The sequence below is a fragment of the Cebidichthys violaceus genome, unplaced genomic scaffold, assembly GCF_023349555.1.
Source record: "Cebidichthys violaceus isolate CVI_PGR_0920_01 unplaced genomic scaffold, fCebVio1.0.p SCAF_17, whole genome shotgun sequence".
Taxonomy (NCBI): Eukaryota; Metazoa; Chordata; class Actinopteri; order Perciformes; family Stichaeidae; genus Cebidichthys; species Cebidichthys violaceus.
In genome coordinates, this window is record NW_027176340.1 from 11008230 (window position 1) to 11028209 (window position 19980).

General features: G+C 40.1%; 2 protein-coding genes across 9 annotated transcripts in view; both read right to left on the reverse strand.

Moving 5' to 3' along the window:
• Positions 1-2838, reverse strand: part of arhgef10la (Rho guanine nucleotide exchange factor (GEF) 10-like a) — a 148443-nt gene extending 145605 nt beyond the window's left edge. For all 3 annotated transcript variants that reach the window (XM_068712574.1, XM_068712576.1, XM_068712573.1), the window contains exon 1: positions 2404-2838. The gene's annotated coding sequence lies outside the window, so the exon portion shown is untranslated. The remainder of the gene's footprint in view (positions 1-2403) is intronic.
• A 2746-nt stretch (positions 2839-5584) lies between these two features.
• Positions 5585-19980, reverse strand: part of chd5 (chromodomain helicase DNA binding protein 5) — a 69776-nt gene continuing 55380 nt past the window's right edge. For 2 of the 6 annotated variants that reach the window (XM_068712580.1, XM_068712577.1), the window contains exons 30-40: positions 15634-15793; positions 15429-15508; positions 15016-15211; positions 14828-14935; positions 14546-14698; positions 13857-13965; positions 13523-13655; positions 13159-13354; positions 9696-9859; positions 9152-9278; positions 5585-8404 (exon numbers count right to left, since the gene is read on the reverse strand). In XM_068712580.1, coding sequence (XP_068568681.1) covers positions 8277-8404; positions 9152-9278; positions 9696-9859; positions 13159-13354; positions 13523-13655; positions 13857-13965; positions 14546-14698; positions 14828-14935; positions 15016-15211; positions 15429-15508; positions 15634-15793 — 1554 coding nt within the window. In that variant the 3' untranslated portion in view covers positions 5585-8276. Of the gene's footprint in view, positions 8405-8588; positions 8674-9151; positions 9279-9695; positions 9860-13158; positions 13355-13522; positions 13656-13856; positions 13966-14545; positions 14699-14827; positions 14936-15015; positions 15212-15428; positions 15509-15633; positions 15794-19980 lie in introns of all 6 variants that reach the window. The other 4 variants (XM_068712582.1, XM_068712578.1, XM_068712581.1 and 1 more) reach the window with 4 other exon arrangements.

The window sequence follows — 19980 nt, forward strand, 5'->3', positions numbered from 1 at the left end:
AGTTACTATAAAACACTGATTGCTGCAATTAGCATAAAAAAATCTCACTCCTTCTCGGAGTCATAACCCAATCAAACAGAAAAAACTTTTAGATTCAATGTGACTTACACTTAACAAGGATATTCTCTCAGATGTGCATCATTTAGAAATCATAGAAAAAAGACGCTCATTATAACCACAGAACTTGCCTGAAAATCATCACGTTTTCCAATAGTTGTAGATGTATATTCAAGGATATATTGGAAATAGGAATTGCTAATATGGCTTATTTTTAATGATGCCAGTTTGGCCAAATGTGAACAAATACAGGCTGAAATTTTTTTTGCAAAACAGTATGATGTGGATGGCGGGGATATTGAAAAGTCACAGTTGTTTAAATTTTTTATCAAAGTCCGACTTTGAAAGGAGCTGCCCTGATGCAACAATAGTTAAACACTCTCTGCCTGGTACAAGCCCACGCCTTTCAGACTCCACACTTCCAGGTTGCAACCCCAGGCCGACATGTCATCACGTTTTTTTCGAGAGAATCTCTGACTTGACACGGCTTCTCCAGAAACAGAAGAACTGCAATAAAACTGTTTTGCAGGCTTCGTTATCCCCATGACAACCGTAATCACCTTTATGTGTGTCTGTGGAATTCCCCTTTCATATGTTCAACTGTGCAGATGATGCTTTTCTTCTGCTAAGTCTTTATATAAAGAATAAGTTGAGTGACAAACCCATTTATTAAAAGTCTGCCCTTTTAAATAAAAAACCTTTACTTTCAAAGTGTTTGCTCATAGCTCAATAACTGTAATATTTCACTACAAGTAAGTCACAAGTAAGTCTCTTTTGAAGTACTGATCTCAATGTGAGTGATGATCCTGTATGGTATATGTTCTACTTGGTCATATTATAAAGAGTTAACACGAAGACCAAAGTGTCAAAATTTAAATATATTTTTATTCATTTAAATAATAATAATTTAATAAATATATTTCCCTCTCAAAACCAAATAGTTTCCTTTGAGAGCTCCCAAATTCAGCCCGATGTTGCTACAACAGTATCACTACTAAGTGCAACAACGGAGACTCAGAACAACAATCATTATTTGATCTTCACTTACGCAGATCTAAAATGTCTGATGAAAATGGTCTAGCCTCATCAACTAGTTTTGTTGCCTACACCTAACAAAGTTGTTTCCTGTGAAGACGGAAGTTCATTTTGAAAAGACTGTATGCAACGAGCGGAAATTCACACGTGCTGCTGGACTATCATAGGAAAACGCACAAAAAATCAGGAGTAACTCGTTCATAAGATATCATATGAACCGTTGTATTAGGATACTTTGGACAACTAAATACTGCACGTAAGCCTCCACTTATAAAATCCCTGAATTCCTCCTGTTAGTTAATTATTCAACAATCCCAAAGGGATGTAGTCAGTGTGTAATACAGTACACCTTCGAAACATGTGGCAGGCGTGTCACCACTATCAAATGGCTGATTGTGTACTTGAGCACCACGGCCTTGCATGTGTATATTTGACTGTGTGAGTGCAAGGTTTCCTGGGTGAATGTGTAGCAGAAGGGAAAGGGTTCCCATTGATAGGGAAGCCTTTGTGGGCAGGCCATGCATGCATGGATTGTTAATGTCAGTTGGAAGTGCTAGACTGTGAGTAAGGAGGAAAAAAATCGGATACAGTGAGTTTATGGAGTTTCTTTATAACAAAAAAAAAGGGCACTTGGACATCCGGCAAGTGAGGCAGAAATGGGGCCCTAGCTTAAAATGCAAATGACTTGGTCAGAGGTCCCTTAGCCTACCCCTCAGAGCATAGAGGCAGCATGAAATCCATCCTGGGAGGGGCTATTGTACTCCGGGAAGCAACCGCGCGGGCCAGGGAATCTCTTTTTTATAGCCTGAAGCTGTGGGAGAGCTGTGCATTGCTGCAGAAAAACAGTCGGCCAGAGGTGTGTGAGTCTTGGGGTGAGCCGCCAATCTCTCACTCATCCTTCCTGGTGTCTGTCTCAGGTACTGCTGCTATCATAACAAGGCCTCGCGCTTTGTAGCCATGCCGGCTCTCTCCGAGGCAGGCTCAGGTTTAATCGTCCATGATGGTGTGTGCTCTGCCAAAAGAAAAATGGGCCACACCGGTATCAGCCATTCCCATCCTCTCCTCCTCCTCCTCCTCCTCCTCCTCCTCCTCCACATCCCCTTGTCCTCTCTGCTGCTTCTATAGCTGCTGGACTGAGACAGAGAGGCACAGACCACCCCCCCCCCCCCCCCCCCCAACGGCACTCCATCAGTGGACAAGGCTGCTGCCTTTGCAACATGCTAGCAGAGCTGAGAGTGAGGAGGAGGGACAGAATGTAGGGAGTAAAGAGGGAAAGTGTTTAGAGGGACAACAAATATACACGCCTCTCACCTTCTCGGCTTCAGCAGTATGTCCTCCGAGAAGCTTCAGGCGCTCCCTGGTGACCCTTTAATCCTGGTAGCCTCCCATAAACTCAGTTTCTACCACACCGCCGGATCCGGTCCAGTCATCTTTATGGTCTCCTTCGAGTGCTGCAAGTGGCTGAAAGCAGATTGGAATTCTCCTGTGCTGTTTACTTTCCCACAACTTCTCCCCTGCACCGAGTGTACTAGCTCTAGATGAGGTAACCCTCTCTGCTCCCTCCCTTCTTTCTCTCTCTCTCTCTGCCTTGCACGCCTCTCTGCTTGTGTTCCTCCCTCTATCTCCCCTCTCTGTCCCTCTCTTTTTTAGATGGGTCCTTTCCCCCTACTCAGCCCCTCCATTCTCATTCAGTCCTTTCTTTGGTTTTCTCCCTCCTCCCACTTGCCAGACCCCTGCTGCTGCCCAGACAGCAGCACAAAGCAGGGTGAGGGCTAACAAATACAGCTGGCCAATGGCAGAGTGGCAAAGTCAGGCATGTGGCCAATGGAAAGCCTAGGGGGCCGTGTATCTACCAATCAGGGGAGTCATTCAGAACAAGTGGGCTGGACAAAAGGAATTAGGGGCAATGCTGTCTCACAGCACTTCCGTGTGGGATTGAAGTTGACTGTTCTCACTGTGCTGGAGTCAGCTGTAAGAATTTCTCATTCATGGCAGAGATTTAGAAAGAGAAGGTGGTAAACCAAATAATTTTCAGCAATACATTTGTTGATAAAACTTAAAAGACAGAATGATACTTTGCTCATGCATGATAATAATTCATATAATAAACACTACCTGTAGTTTTAAAGAACATGTTTGTTTTCAGCGTATGGGTTTATTTTTTATCTAATTTTTACTTTTTACTAAGTTTTAACAAAAAAAACCAACACAGTCGTGTTTTAATGACTTTGGGAGATATTATATTGACTTACATTAATTTCCTGGAGCTTTACCCTAACCATAATTCTGCTACCATCCTAATCCTAATTCTAACCTTAAACCAAGTCTTCACCCTAACATTTTATGATTTACATTATAGGGACGTGCATTTTGTCACACACAGTTGTGTTTTTATGACTTATGGGGACATTACATTGACCTACTTCCTGAAGACATAACCTCACCATAACCACTACCAACCTAATCCTAACCCTTACCCTAAACTTAACCTAAACCTAACCAGACCCTAACCTTAAATCAAGTCTTCACCCAAACTGTAATGATTTATATTGTGGGGACATTGTGAAGAATTTAAGTTTAGAAAGCATTCCTAGTATGTTTAATAACACCCCTAGTGGTGGATATCTTTTGTCGATGTTTATTTATAAGTTTTAAGCCAAAGGTATTATTATATAAAATGTCATAACATGTTTAATTGTAGAAGTGTTAAACCATAAAAGCATAACCATTGAATATATTAAGGTATAGTGTTGAGCCGCGAGGGAGAGACAGGGACCTTTTGAAATAGGCTTTTCAGATTCGTAAGCGACCATATGGAGATAAGTTTGAAGAGGCCGACTTCAGGGATGTGAAAAGGTGTGAGCCAGCGGGGTAGGGTACCTGCTGGTCAAAGGAAGATGACCACAGGACAATGGGCCATAGGCCAAGGGGAAGCGTATTGGATTTCAGCCAATCACAAAGCTGATAATGGACTTTTAACTTTCAGGCGGGGACTTTAAAGTATAAGACATTGTTACCGAGGATTTCTCTTCAGTTCTCGTCGCTGGCCATCTTGCAGAAAATCAGGCAGCTGGCCTGTTTGATGGGGGCGCGTTAACTCTGATCCGTGGAACATATTCTATCGATAGTGTACTTCAGTTTGTAATTGTATAGCTTCTGTTTAAATATCTTTTGATTTGATTTTAACTTGGACCAGCTAATTTTTGGCCCTGCTCTGCTGACAAAAGATGCAGCAGTAGGAGACATGCAGCCTTCCTTTGTCTAAGAGAGAGTTGAGACCCTTTTTTAACAACATGCACTTTGTCCCCATGAGGAAGGTGAGTCCCCAGAATGTAACTGTGTAAACAGATGTACGTCCCCACAAGTCATGAAAACACAAAACCATAACACATAGCACAATATTATAACATCAAAGAGAATTCAGTGCCTGTGTTCATTCTTCATTCATTCAACACATACACACATTATGCCACATAAAGTATTATATTATATAATCGTATCATGTATTGTATTCTGTTGTTTGGATAATAATTAATGAGAACTCTGAGAACATGGTATTTAAGTCTGAGTATAATGAATGAATAAATGTAGAAGCAGCACAAACTTCAAGCCATCATCAGTTTGTTAACTATGGAAACCGGTTGTGTTAATATGTAGCTTTATAAGTCTGTAAATGAGCCTACGCTATACTAATAAACATTAAACAAACACTCTGGTATCCAACTTCAAAATAAACATTTAAACAGGATCTGAAATTGCAAGTTTTACTGATGCAAAACTAGTAATTAAGGCAGAGAAAGTATCAACTAAAAGATGCTGGGGTTTGAAAAAAAACAAACGTTTATTTAACTACCCTTTTAGTTTGAGTTTGGTTTATTACTTTGGGTCAGACGTTGGCCAAAGTACTTGTATTTCATCTTATTATTGTTGCCTGTTCATTTCTCATTGGGTCAATTATTTAGCTACACAGCAGCTACCTCCGATCATCAATTTTTTACTTTACTGTGCCTAGGGGGAAAGTATGTCTCGGAGACAAAACAAAGACTTGAAAATAAAACATAATAAAGTCATGAACAAAAATATGTAAATATACATCGAGCTCATTTAAAACAATGTACATCAGGGACAGCAGAACATAAAACCTGGAGCACAGATTGTGTAGGCTAACATTACATATCTGAAACAAGAGGTGAGTTTGCGTTGAGGTGGCATAATCAGGTTTGAGATTGAGTTCTCAAATCTGATTATGCCACTATTTATTTTTTTGTCTTTCTTTGTCTTCTTTGTAGTCTGCTCTGTGAATGGCTTCTGTTTGCTATTTGTGTCCCTAATTACACCAGTGATTCTATTTCAGCCTCTAATCACATTTACACCACTGCTGGCTCATGCAGTTTGTGACAAGGTTACGCGGTAACAAGGTAAATCCTCGACTGCAGCTCAATTATTCACATGCACGCATCTTCATTCGTTCTGAGGAGACTATCACGCAGTGTTACTGTTGTCCAGAAGATTTATTAAAACACGTTGAACAAATACACAGAATACAAATAAAAAGATGACAATTCACTTTTTTTTTTCATTCAAATGCTATACAGCACAAATATCAGAACCATTAACACTGCTTGGAGCTCATTGTCTGTAAATGCTAGATACACTACCGCCTCCCCAAAAGTGAACCGTCACGTCAAACGCTTCACATGCTGTGCATTCGCTGCAACAATGGTGCCTTTTGTCAGGGTCTTTTGGTCGCTTTTGAAGCCATGTTAATAAGCATGTACATACATTGTTAACATATTTATAATATTAGACTGATGCCTTTTTTTTTCTAACAGACATTACATTCATACCGACTTCAGTTTGATTGCATTTCATTGGAGCACTGTGTTCTCGACGTCGTCACTCCAGAGGGAAAAAGGACATGGTTTTGATTAATGAGCACGTACGGTGCACTCTGCAGTTCTACGGCAACACCATCCAGCAGACATTCATCTTCTTCTTTTTTTCCAGTTTGATACATAAATCTGTACGAGATGGACTTAAAAAAAAAAAGTCTTTCAAGTATTTACATGTTTCTGAGGTTCTATCTGTCAACTGTCAAGCAACCTAATACATGTCATGGTCAAGTAATCGATGGCATGAACAGAAACACACTGATAAACACTAACGGAGAAGAGCGTGAAAAGAAACTCATGTGATGCACTTCAAGGTTCATTTCATGGTTGCTTTTAAAAAATCAGTCAGATAATATTCCAAGTTAAAGCATGTTGTCTGAGAAATGATGTGAGAGGGGAGAGAAGGGTTTTGCAGAAAGAGAGCACCTCGGGACAACCATTTGAAGTTTGCAAAAGGAGAGTAAGAAAATACGCTCAGCAACTCTGTAAAACACCACCTCTTCACTTTAGATTAATCCAATCAGAAGCGTCATTCCAACAAAGTCAAATAAGTGCTGTCAATGGCTATAACAATACAAACAGGTAATGCCACTCGTCTTTGGGAAAAAAGATAAATATGGTCAATAACAATTTGCACTTTGAGTCCAAACATTCGATCGATGCCTTCATAAAAAAAGGAAATATAGTAAGCTTCAATTTATAAAATATTGTTTTACATGGTGGACCGCCACTTCAGCACATAACATTAGTAGATGGAATGGACAAGATACAGTATGTGGCTATGCCATGCTAAAGTGTCTTCACCCCAGCTAAAGCAATAGGCAGCAACACACACTCTCAAAAGAGCCCGAACACAACATGAGGAGACAGGACGTGAAGACGTTGTCTAAAGAATTAATGCTGTGCAACATCGGTCCTCTGACATTCCCGCAGGTGTGGAGTTAAATACACAAATCATACTGGATCATCTCCTTTAATCTTCTCTAATGGCACCAAGTGACCAGATACATCTTAAGTTTTACCTTAACGTAAAGAGAAGCAAACAAAAGCTACTAGACTTAAAGTGACATCGCGCCATAAGCACATATGTTCTTATTCAGTTCTAACAATGAAAGGGGAAAAAGGGAAAGTCCCTGGGATGTAAGTAAGAGAAGGAAAACAGCCACTCTCCACTCAGGACTCTTAGGCCTGAGCATTAAAGCCCTGCGTGTGGATGTGGACCAGGTGAGCTCCTCTTTATAGTGCAGTCCCACTGGTCACGGCCCCCAGGGTTAAGCTCTAAAGCCACTACTAACATTCAAATATAATAACAATCACAAATATTGTACCATACACAGAAATACTTCTCTGAAATGCATTTTAATAATAATTTTTGCGACTCCCGCAGCTCTTTCGTCTCTGCTCGATCTTCCTGTGCGACGGCAAGCCAGGCTTCCCGATTTACTCCACGTATGTTTACGTATTTTCACTATGGTTCGACCTATGTGAGGTAAAATAAACAGCAGTCTCTGAGTATATACAGTACAAGAAGCCAACCCCCCTCGCAGGTTACTGGAGCTGCAGGTTTTTCTGGAGATTACTTTCTCCAAATGACCAGCGGGTGGCAGTCTTTAGAGGATTCAGACAGACTGTGTCCAGCTACTGCATACATGATACTAGTTTTTGATGCTTTCAAATCAATATTTAAATCCACTGGTTACTACATGAATGACAAAACAAATATTAATTTAAAGTAACAATATTGGTCCTCGGAAAAACTCCCATCAAACCATGACTGAAGGCATCCTTAACTCCACTCCTCCTCACAGGGAATCAGCTCCAGTGGGGCACAGTCACAGTGTACAGTGAATAGGCAGAATGATAAAAGCATCGGGGGGGCGCACGCAGAATGAAAAAGTTGAGGCAGTGCGCGAACAAAACACACCTTCCAAGATTAGAATGAGCCCCAATCAAGAGCTCGCTCGAATTTCGCCTCGTAGTGCGAGACTGAAAAAAAAAAAATCCTCTTTCAGGTAAAAGCTGCTTCATTTTCCCCATCCTAAATCCTCCAGCTCTCCGGCACAGGTTAACAAAAAAAAGCAAATATCTACTGAAATACTTCTATGGGATCCTCGAAAGATAAAAGTGCAATTGTTAAGATAGATACATCTGCATTAATCAAAAAAAGTTTGACTTGAAGTCAGGAGGGAGCAGGAGAAAGAGGAGGATGTGGTGGAAGAGATGGGCGGCTGTCATCCCCGCAGATTCCAGCACTGGGAGTTTCTAACCTCAGGTGAGTTTCACAGAGCCGGCCTAGTCCTCAATACAGATGACATCACTAGGTTTGCCTGACTTGAGGTCAGGCGTAGCCACGTCTCTCAAGGAGTCAAGTGACTTCTTGTCCAGATGGCTTGTTGGGGGTGGAGGGCCGTTAGAGGACACTGAAGAGAAGAGAGGTTTTATATCTGAGTGGTTCAGTTCAACTTAACAAACGGTTACTTTTCTTAACATATTGCAGTGACAATTATGACATATAGAATGTTTTGATTCAGATGGATTTTTCAAACAGAACAAGCACATCAACTTCAGAATCTTATTAGAAAACAAAACTGAAAGTGAGCATACCCAAAAACGTCTGCAAACCCTCATTGTGTATGCAACTAAGGTAAGTAAGATAGGTCAAAGTTGAATAAGGACGTCGGTCTGTTAGCTGTGATAGATAGGACAGTTTGGAAGAGAAAACAAAGGCAGTGGAGTTATTACTCAAATAAGTTTGGCTCACCAGGGGGGTTTGTTCAAGACATGTCTGAATGCTCGTGTTTCTCGACCTATCTGGCTTCTTTGTGAGCGCGGCACCAATATGATAACTGTGTTTTAGATGGTGCCAGATTTGTTTTGCAATTAGGAAAGATCAAAACATGACGATAAGTTGAGTTGTAATAAAACGGAATGATCCTTTAATTTCATTGCACCTCACAAAAATTCCATTTAGCAAAATTCTTAACTATCAATTGTGTGCAACTTGTGGAAATGTTAGAAAAAAATGTCTAGAGTCTAGTCTGTCAAAACAATTAATTTAAATCAGCTGACAGCTTAATTTGACTAAGCAAATATTATCATTTAAGTTGCACAACAACCTCAAGTCGCACCTGTTTTACAAAGATTCTACTGTAAATGTGGATGCTCACCGCTGACGTAGGGTCCCAGAGGCATCTGACTGTAGTTGACCATGGGCTGACCACCCGGTCCTCTGAATCCTCCACCGAAGCTGCTGCTGTACATCTGGGAGCAGCCAAACCCCCCCTGGCTAAAAGGCTGAGAATCAAACATGAGTTATGCCACGGCGTGTTACAACTTCACATTAATCCTTTACATAATAACAACAGTAGCAAGAGAAGAATCTTGGATTACAGTGGCAGAGCTGGTTTTAATCCTTCCATTCAACATTTGTCAAGTTTTCTTCCTACGGTACTGAAGTAAGTAAATAAAAAAAACAAAGAGCAAGTCACAGATTGCCGACTGTTTCCCTGGTTACGACAATGGTTGGCACAGCAACTCGAAAAAAAAAAAAATCACAGCGAGACAACATGTTATTCCTATCTTATAATGCCAAAATTGTCACTCTTAAAACACAGATTCAGATAGCTACAAGCAAAAGACTGGCATGTATTTGATTTGATTTTCGATTTCTGAAGCCACCCTGACCTTCTCGACCCCCGTGTCCTGTCTCACCTGCTGTGGTGGAGGCTCGCTCCCTCGGCTGGTGAGGCGGCTCAGAATGCTCCTCTCGGACATCTGCAGACGGGCCGACACCGGTGGGATCCTGGACAGCATGTTGGGCAGCCGCGTCACGTCGGCTTTCATGTCACTCAGAAGCTCCTCCAGCTGGTTCAGCACTGCAAGATCACAAAAGCACACACACACACACACACACACACACACACACACACACACACACACCATCAGAAATGGTTTTACTTGTTAACACTCATTTAAAGAGCCCTGCACATGTGGTATCATTCAGTGAGGAAAAGATCAATGAGAGAAACCAAAGGGCAACTGCATGAAAAAAAAAATATTTTTTAAATTCAATTAACAAAGTGTAAATAACCTCAAATCGTTAAAAAAAAGTAAATTAATGGTGTGATCCAGAGCCTGAAATTAGCAGCTGCCAAGAACTAAATGCCATAAAATGTTTCACTAACAGATAAATCAATAAGGGTCACAGACAACAACATCTTCAAACACTTTAACGCCTCCGTTTTATACAGTCTTTGGCCTTGGCCTCTTCCCAAACTTTCCTCCTACTAATCGATGTAAACATGTTTTGACGGTGAGTCAAATTAACACAATATGAAGCCACTGTGTCAAACAGGATCTTTTACTGTCTGGATAGAAAAAATTTCAATTGAAATCATGTTGTTTTAATTCCTCTGTATCTTGAAACAAGGGGGAAATGTGAAATACTCACCTTTAAATATTAGATGTCTATGGTTATTATTGTGAAAGGTAAGAACAGAAGGTGTGGCTAAGGGGTACATCCCAAGTCTCTTAATTGTCATTTCCTCGCTCCTCGATCCTCACTTGAACCGGAAGTTGTTCTGCGCCGCCATATTGACGGCCGTCCCAAAGCTCTTATTTAGCTCGGAGGAGCGAGGATGGAGGATGGAGGAGAGATCTCTGAGGAGCCATGAGCGAGGACGCACGAGAACAGGCTTCCAGGAAGTGTTTCAACAGCCGACACGCCCCCTCATTGTTCATTATGTGATTGGACGCTGCAGCTGATCGGACTGACTGACTGGAGTTTCATACCAGAGTGAAGACAGATCACAGATTAAACTCAAGCTTTATATTTGATTAGTTTTCTGATTCACCATCTGGTTTAAATAAGTGTTCATTGTAGACTGAACAACAAAAAGACCACAAACAACTTTCTTCATTTATTGGAAAGATTTGTCTTTTCATGATCTGATATTTCCCTCAATAACTTTTATTATGGAAACAATTAAAGTCAGAGAGAGCTTTTTAGATCATTTATTATCATTTCAATCAGTCACGTGAGGCTGATCATTCCTGAGTGTCTGGTTTGATGAGTTATATAATTTAAGTTTAACCTGAAACATTGAGCCTAATAAATTAATTCCAGTATTCAAGAGAAACCATAATCATATTCTGGGTTGTTTAATAATGACGTCACAATCACAATTTCAAAACGTACAGATGCAAATAATTCATAAATAAGTCAAACGCATTCCGCTGGTAGAAATCAATCCTGCGCTTACAGGATACAGAACACAGTTTGTAAAGGAGGTAACAGGCTACAGAGAGAAAACACCTCTACAGTGATGATTACTGTGCATCGTTATTAGTTTTTAGTATTATGAGTTACTATTATTAAGTACAGTGATCTTGTGTGCAGACACAAACTATCAAAAGTCTCTCCAGCTGTTAAAGCCGACTGACAGCTGATCCTCCGTCATCAGAAACAGATGTCGCTTCACGTGACGCAACTGAAGGAAGGACGTCTCATATGTCTTAAAACATAACTCCTTGTTTCCTCTCTCCTCACATGGTTTCCTTGCATCTTAGTCCCTCCCACCAGGGATGCATGGAGAGATGCAAGGGAGGGAAACAGGGATGCAATTAAGAGACTTGGGATGTACCCCTAGGCCAAATCCCAATGTTCCCCCTTACGGACTCACAGACTTTGAGGTGTGCTCCCGCGAAGTCTGTGAGGGTTTAGGGATGTCCCTCTGTCAAATCCTCAAGTGTTTGAGAGCTCTCTGGCAGACATTTTTAGCCCTTTATGAACCCTTTCCGTAAGTCAGCATGGTATGCTGACTTAGCCTAAGGGAATTACCCACAAGTCATAGCAACGTGACGTTAAACACGGGGTAACCATGGAGACGTTAAAAAAAAAAGGTAAACAAAGAGGACGGCTCATGTGTGTTCAGCCTGTCTTATTATATTTACACAGAAACATTAAGGGTTAAATATGGAACAAAAAATAAACTTGAAATCAGAGGATATTTATTTATTTATCCATCAAATATTTGATTTTGTCATCGAAGATGTTTTGACAAAAACAAGTAAATAGATTATATGAAATGACCTCATCTTGTGAGGAAAGAGCCTGAAGACGTTCAAATCAGGGAGTACAAAGTATAAAATAAATACACACAATAATACATCTTATTTTTTGTCGTTTTCATGGTAACATGATATGTTGCAGCAAATTGCTGTCCCATTCATATTTATACCATTTTGAGCCCTTGCAGCCTCTCACACTTAACCACTTACCAGATGACGTCAATTAAGTCCTTGAGGGTTCAGGGCTTAGGGTTTAGGGAGGACATTGGGATTTGGCCCTAGTCTGCACTGACTTGGTCAATGTTGAAAGGAGTAATAAAGTTTGCCGTTTTGGTTCGGACTACAGAGCCTCTGTGTTGTTTCATAAATATATAAGCGCAAATCACAACTTCAGCACAACTTCATTGGTTGGTGCCTTTATTGTGGTGCAAAAGCTCTGAAAAATCAACTTTGTTCTGGAAAGAAATATCATCTTCATATTCACGCTCTGTGTGAAAGTACATGACAAAAATAACAGTTTCAAAAAATATATTGATGAGCCAAATAATTGCAAACACAAAAAATGCCCCCGGTGTGTAAAGGCTTTGAGGATAAAAAAATATAAAATAAAATTCTCGCCTCAGGTTGATTTGCATTAAAAACAAATAGTTTCAAATAGTCTCCGTACACTAGCAGGTTTTTTTTTTACTTGTTTTAATAAATACGACTTTAATAATTCAGTTACAAAAGAAGACTTAATAATTGACAGTTCTACAGCAATTACTGTACTGTATTGTTTTTTTCCCAGTTAAAAATATGAAAAGACACCAACAGAAAAAAATATTACGTTTTTAATGAATTATGTTTTCTGAATACAATAGCAGTGCAATTTGAATAATTATAAGAGGATTTTAGGACTAAAATAAAATGTGGCCTTGCCTCTTTAATGAATGTTTCATGCATCCGTCAGCAATGACAGAGTTCTTGTGAAATATTTATGTTAGTAATTTTGCCCTGTAAATATCATTGGTGTAGGATTGTTTTTCCCAGAGCACCAGCCTTTGGCAGGTGAGGCAGAAATTGTGATAATTATGACTGTTGCTATTTTTGAAACCGGACCACAGACCTTTGTGCAGCACGGCGTTGGCAGGCTTGTTCCCGGCCAGGGACTCCTTGGACAGGTGCTGGTGGGACTCTGCCAGACATTCCACCTCAGCGAAGCGAGTGTTGAGGGCCATGGCCGGGTGACTGGGGTCCTGGGTCATATTCAGGTACGCCGCCCGCCTCAACTGCTCCTCAATCACCAGAGCCTGCTCCAACAGCTACAGAGAGAGGGAGGGAGGGCAGAGTGTGAGGCAGAGGACTCAGGCAGAAGGTGATACAATTTGAGAGACAGTGTTTCAATTTGCATTTAGATACAACAAATCCTTTAATCCTTGAATTATTTCAGCCTTCAGTAGTTATTTTTAATTATGAAGACTCAGGATTACCTTGAAGCGCCGAGCCAGGAACTTGTTCTTCATCTCTAGGTAGTTGCCCTTATGTATCTCCGTCTTGAAAGGCTCATTCAGAATAGCGTAACGTGGGTCATTCTGAATGTCTTGCCAACGAGCATAGCCGTGTCTGAGATGGATTCAAGGTCAAGGGAAACAAATGGCAGCACAGAGCCTTGTAAAATTCCTCAAATAACAAAAAGAATGATTTTCATGTCGCTCCTCACAGTTTGTAAATATGAGTGTTTTGCCTGCAGGTCCCACCTTTGTAAGTAATTACATTACTTTGCCAGATGCTGAGCTTCTCGCTCCTACATCTGGAAAAGGATACGTTACGATGCCAGCTAAAAGCCAGTAATCGTGGCGACGGTGCCAGATGTCGTGCATCTTTCCAGAAGACAGTGCCGCTCGCTCTTCAGTTTGCCAGAGGGTATGCAACTCTGCCGGCAAAAAAAAAAGGATGAAGACAAAGAGTTGTTAACAACAACAAAAAAAGTAACATTCAAGATGTTTCCAGCACATAAAGAGAAGCAAGAACACATTAACAACACAAACAAGATTCATGACAAAACACAGCTGTTTCATTGTGGCACCTGAGACAAACAACCTGTAGAGAGACACTGGAGCACAAAGTTAAACAGGGAGGTAAATACCCAAACACAACATGCAGACGTGAGTGAGTTCCACAGTGTCACAAGCAAAGACAGATAGCTGTAAACTCATTTTTAGGGAGAGACTTTGTGAGCCTTTGACATTCAAAACAGTTTGATTTAAATGGAGGGTTTTAGATCCATTTATTTACCAGTAAAATCAGCATGACTGCCATCATATTTTTCCTGGCAGTTGTTGCATTATTCACCGCATGTTCATTTGTCTCTCTAAATAACACCACAACAGTTTTGTCTCTGCTGTTACTTTAGACAATAGTCTCAACAGCTCTGTTTCATTCCTCCCCTTCTGTTGCTGAAGGTCACACTGTTTTGGTCAATGACAAAAAAACAAAGTCAGACTCAGTCTTACCTGTAAAACCTCCATCAGCGATATTAAACATGAACTTGGCTTTGTATCCATTTTTGTCCTCCTTCCTGCTCTCATCCATCTCGTCCAAAGTGTCTTTGTCTCCATTCAATCGACCCTCTAATACGTCTTCACTCTTCAAATCATCTGCAAGAGCTCCATAAATGACAGAGCGATCTCTTAAAAGAAAAATCTACAAAATGGGACTACGACTTCAGATTCTTTTGCTTAACAAAAAAATTAGTCATTGTACATGTTTAAATCAAGGATTCATAGCATGTATACCTGGTTTATTTTCCTTGTCTTCAGTTTTTGCCAGAGAAGATTCGGTATCTCCTTTTTCTGAGGACTTCTCTGTTTCTTTGAGGGGCTCCGCTGTGGATAACAAAAAAACTAAATTAAAGAAAGTACATTAAGAAATTCAAAAAAGTTAAATAAAATAAAATTGCAATACATCATTATGAACCACTGACTTTTAGCTGATGTTTGACTGGATGATAGTTCTGTCTGCTTCAAAGCGGACTCTTTTGAGTTGGCTGATGGCTCGGCCTTTGCAGAGGGTGACTCGGTTTTGTCCCTCTCATCTGCTGTCTTCTCCTCTGAGCTGGCCTTGCTCTCTTCACTGTCTGATGCCTTCTCAGGTACGGATGCTGGCTCTGCACTGGAAGACTGCCGAGGTAAAAACAGTCAGGGCAACAGGAAGAGAAAGAGCAAAGTTGGTAGAGGGCAGAGAGACAAGTTAAAAGGTGTCTAAGTTGGACAGAAGCGTCTTCTGAGGATGCTAAGATGAGTGTTGTTAAAGTGTGATGAATCATGAGAGGGTGGATAAGACAATAAAGGGCAACAGAATGACATTGATGGATAGTGTAAGAACAAAAGAACTCACTTCCTGTTCTGACAGTTTCTTGCTATCTTGCTCTGTGGTCTCCTTGTCTTCAGTGGTACCCAAGAGAAACTCTGTCTTCTCTACATTCCAGAAAAAAACAACAACTCAAACTTCTTTTTTTCAGCCAAAACTTGTTCTAAACATGAAGTTCACCTTACAGTCGGATAAAAAGAAAACATGATCAGCACCAACACTTAGTTCTGACCTGGTGGGACGGGTGTGCCTGGCTGTGTAGCAACAGGGCTGGCTGGCACAGGGGTGTTGGGGTCAGAAGATAAACTCTCAGTCAGTTTCTTCAGCTCCATGCCGATGGGAATCAGATCTGGGGAACTCAGCTTGCCATTGACATGCTCAAACTCTTGCACCTACAAAAAAAATAAATTGGTTCAACTGTGATTAAATAAAAAATCCTACTCTTACATGAGATGGCTTACTTTCCTCAAATAAGGGATGAGGAAGAACTCCACTGTAAAGGCATACTGAACCAGCAGTTTTGTTTTAATTTGTCTGTATCCGGTTGCACCAACTCTTCAAACTGAGCCCAGTTGTAATATAAATGTTGTTTTTATTTTTTAAGCAAATTTGTCACAGACCATGGGCAATAAATGCTAATTAAAAACATTAATCTCATATTAATATAAGAAGAGATGTATTGTACCAGATTTAGCTAACTAATTTCATCAACAGTCGCTGAGCAGGTAGACACAAAGACTAATGTCACTATAATGTAATCAATGCAAATGAAAGCTCAAAATACAATAAACTATACATTTCAAAACGGAATGCACCACAAAAAACTAACGTTAGTCCTTATTAAGAGATAAGTTGTTACCAGTAACTGTAGCTAACTTAAGAAGCTTGCAAAGCTAACATTAGCATGCTCACTTGAGGTATGACCCATTTAGAGAGAAACTACAGTCCATGATCAACATATCCGACCTGACATTTGATCATGAATGATGGAAACCGGGAAGATTTTAAATAATATCTATCAAAAATACAAAATACAAAAAAACATTATGCCAGTAATATGAGACTTAACGACTAGATCAGGGATTGGCAACCTTTATATCCAAAGAGCTATTTTGCCCTATTTTCCACCAAATAAATTTTGTCTGGAGCCGCAAAAGCTATTTGATATTACAGCTTATAAAGTGTTTTAGATATAGTTATATTGTATATACAAAAACTATAGTTTGTTGTATTTATGAAAATATAGAACAAGAATAAAGACAATTCTTGACATTTTATTGCTATTTTACCTGTTATAACAATATCAAACTCTTATGAAGAAGAGAGTTTGCTGCAGCAGTTGAGAAATCGCTCTTTTTTGCTCATCTGCAGTGTGATACTTTTCAGCAAATGCTGTGTGCTTGTTCTGGAAGTGTCTTTTAACATTAAATTTGTTGCACATATCAAGCATACAGGTAAACTGGTGTGCGAGATTAAGTGGTTTTTGGATTAACTGGTTTATGTTCGACTGCGTGAAGCAGATGTGTCGTAGGAATGGCCTTTCAGGACCCACGTTGAATAAACAAGAAATAAACATGTCGATCCCCTCTCCTCTCTCTTTCACATAGTGTCTACGGTATCTTTTGAAAAAATATAAACAGAACAGTTTGCTGGAAAATCTACTACTCGTTCATGAGGCTGCGGTTGAGATACCGAGGACACATAACGAGGACCAGAGTGAATGACAAAGTTGGTGGTAGGTGTCGATGCCTGTTCAAAATACTTACGTCAATAAATCCTTTAAGAAACGCTCTGTTGTCCGTCTTATATTTGTATCATACATTGTTATTAATCTTATGTGGAGTCGATCTGAGACCGATAGACCTGTCCGTGCATTCATACAGCCTGTGAGTTAAACATACTGAGCTCAAACACCGCGTACAGATGACTGTCAGCTGTGGGAAACTGTGATCCACCCAGATTAACTTGTGATTCAACTTCTGTAGGCTATCTCACATTGCTTATGTTTTATATTAAAGACTACGGACATTCATGTTATGTTAACGATACTCTACACTGTGCAGCACACATTCATCCACATCTGACATTACTGTTAACTCTTGTTGTGTTACTATGAGGGTCCGACATTTAATAACTACACGCAGGGGTTAGTGTCTGTTGAAACATTACAATGGAGAGGCTGGTTGGAGCATACATTTAGGATTTCGACAGCATTACCACGACCAATTATCCATCTTCATTACGAAAATACGATTTGTTGTCTGGTGACATAAAAATAGTAGAAATATGAACCCTACAGGAGTCGAACCTCTGATCATGACCGACCCAAAATTATTCAGTGTCACCTGAACTACCACTGAGCTAAGGAGCAAAGACAATGTTGATTCTTTCATCGTGGAAAATTCAATATATCACACAGTATCACCACTCATCATCATGAACTGTGCATCCTTCTATCACACCGTTAGTGCATGTAGCTCACCATAGGGACATGCTGCCTATGCAATTACGTATTTGATTTCGGTGGGTCTAAATGATGCAAGAAGAAAAGGCAGTCAGTAGACTATATTGTGGATATATTACTATTTTGCAAGGTTACTATATCATATACGTAATCTGCTCAAATAATGATTTTATTCTTGTGAAGCATTTACTAATGTGAATTTTGCACGATGAATAAATCAACATTGTTTACGCTCCTTAGCTCAGTGGTAGTTCAGGTAACACTTAATCATTTTGGGTCGGTCATGATCAGAGGTTCGACTCCTGTAGGGTCCATATTTCTACTATTTTTATGGCACCAGACAACAAATCTGAAAGCAAATGAATACCACGCAGAATTAATCTCTCTATTTTCCTCGATGACTTTTCTTTTTTTGGATATATCCATTGATAGTTTACAAATCATGATTAGCCACCTGCAGAGGAAGGCGCTTGACAGCGATGTAATAGGATGTGACGCATATTTTGACAAAATATTTTAAAAAAATATTTTCAGTGACACGTGAGTTAGCGGCTTTGAGCAACCAATCTACTTCCTGTTTACACCGGCCCCACCCGCATGCCCAGTGTACGTGAATAGTCACGTGATATTCATTTTCAGGTGTTTTAGTCTGGACGGAGATCATCTCTAAAACAGTGACGTGTGGTGAGGTTCATTGCTGGTGAGGCACTGACACTACATAAGTCAGATTTACAAATATATGAACCCAATAGAGTAGCTTAAATCACCAGTCAATTGCCAGCTTGCACATTGACTATTGGTTGTTTTTCATATCAGCATTATTTACACACACATAGGTAAGGTACATATTTGATTCCACCGGGAGGGTGTGCGCCGCAACCTGCCCCACCAACCTGCCCCACTATGGAGCTAAATCCAGGTCAAAAGTTTTGATCATTTGAAAAAATTATTTGAACCTAAAAGTTCAAGTTATGGTCTTGAACATTGAAAAATACAGCAATGTATTCAAAATAAAAATAAGTGGATGAAAAGTTTTTTGGGTTGAATATAATTTTGATTCAGTTCTGGAATTTTTTTGAATACATTTATTTTTTTCATTTTTCACTTTCATATATATTTAATATTTTCAGATTCAAATTTTTCCACCGGGAGCATGTGCGCCGCGATCTGCCCCACCGGGAGCGTTTCAGAAGCGGAGCGCTCGCGGGCACCACCCGCGAACATCGTGAGATTCCGCGATAATGTGTGTAACAACTACGGATGTATAAAGAGAACAACAAAAACATAAAAGCTTACTTTACCTGTCCGACGTTGAATTTTGAGACATTTTTAAGCTTGGATATAGAATCTTACATTTTTGTGGTCAAAGCAAAATATAAGAAAAAGAAAAGTGTAGAAGAAGAGCAACGACAGAACAAGCATAAACCCGACCCGTGGGCTCTCGCACGCCCTCTTCTTTGAGGCAGAGTAGTGTTTGCCTCCCCTCTGTGCTTTTTCACTGAGGTTTCTGTCAGATCAGCAACACTAAATATGTTCTACACAGACGTGAAATACAGTACATATTCTATGTAAAGAAAGGACATATAATATAAGTGTCTACAAATATTACAGTGGTGACAAACAATGAGAAAGCAAAAGGCACGCGCTCAACCCAGTTTGTGAGGGATTGCGCAATCTGAGGTGAGGCACAGCTTGTCGCTGCCTCACCTCACGTGTCTCCTCTGTTTGAAAAGGACATGCGCTAATTCAGCGATGTTGATTATAAAAATGCGTGAAATGATTGGAATCATACAGAAATTACATTTATAGCACAGATCTGTAGAAAAATATTAATATTTATTTTATTTTAGCATTATTTGTTTTTTCCTTGTCATGATGACAGGTGAGGCTCTGCAATCTCTGAAATCGTTTTTGTTTTTTAAAACTTTTTTTTTCTTCATTAGTGTGGATGTAGACTCAGGGAGCTGCAACAGAGGGGCTGAAGAGCCGCATACGGCTCCGGCGCCAAGGTCTGCCGACCCCTGGGCTAGCTAAATCACATTAAGCTAGCAAAGTTAGCCTAATTGATCCTAGCTAATAGTAGTGGTTAGCTTATGTTACCTTTAGCTAACTCTG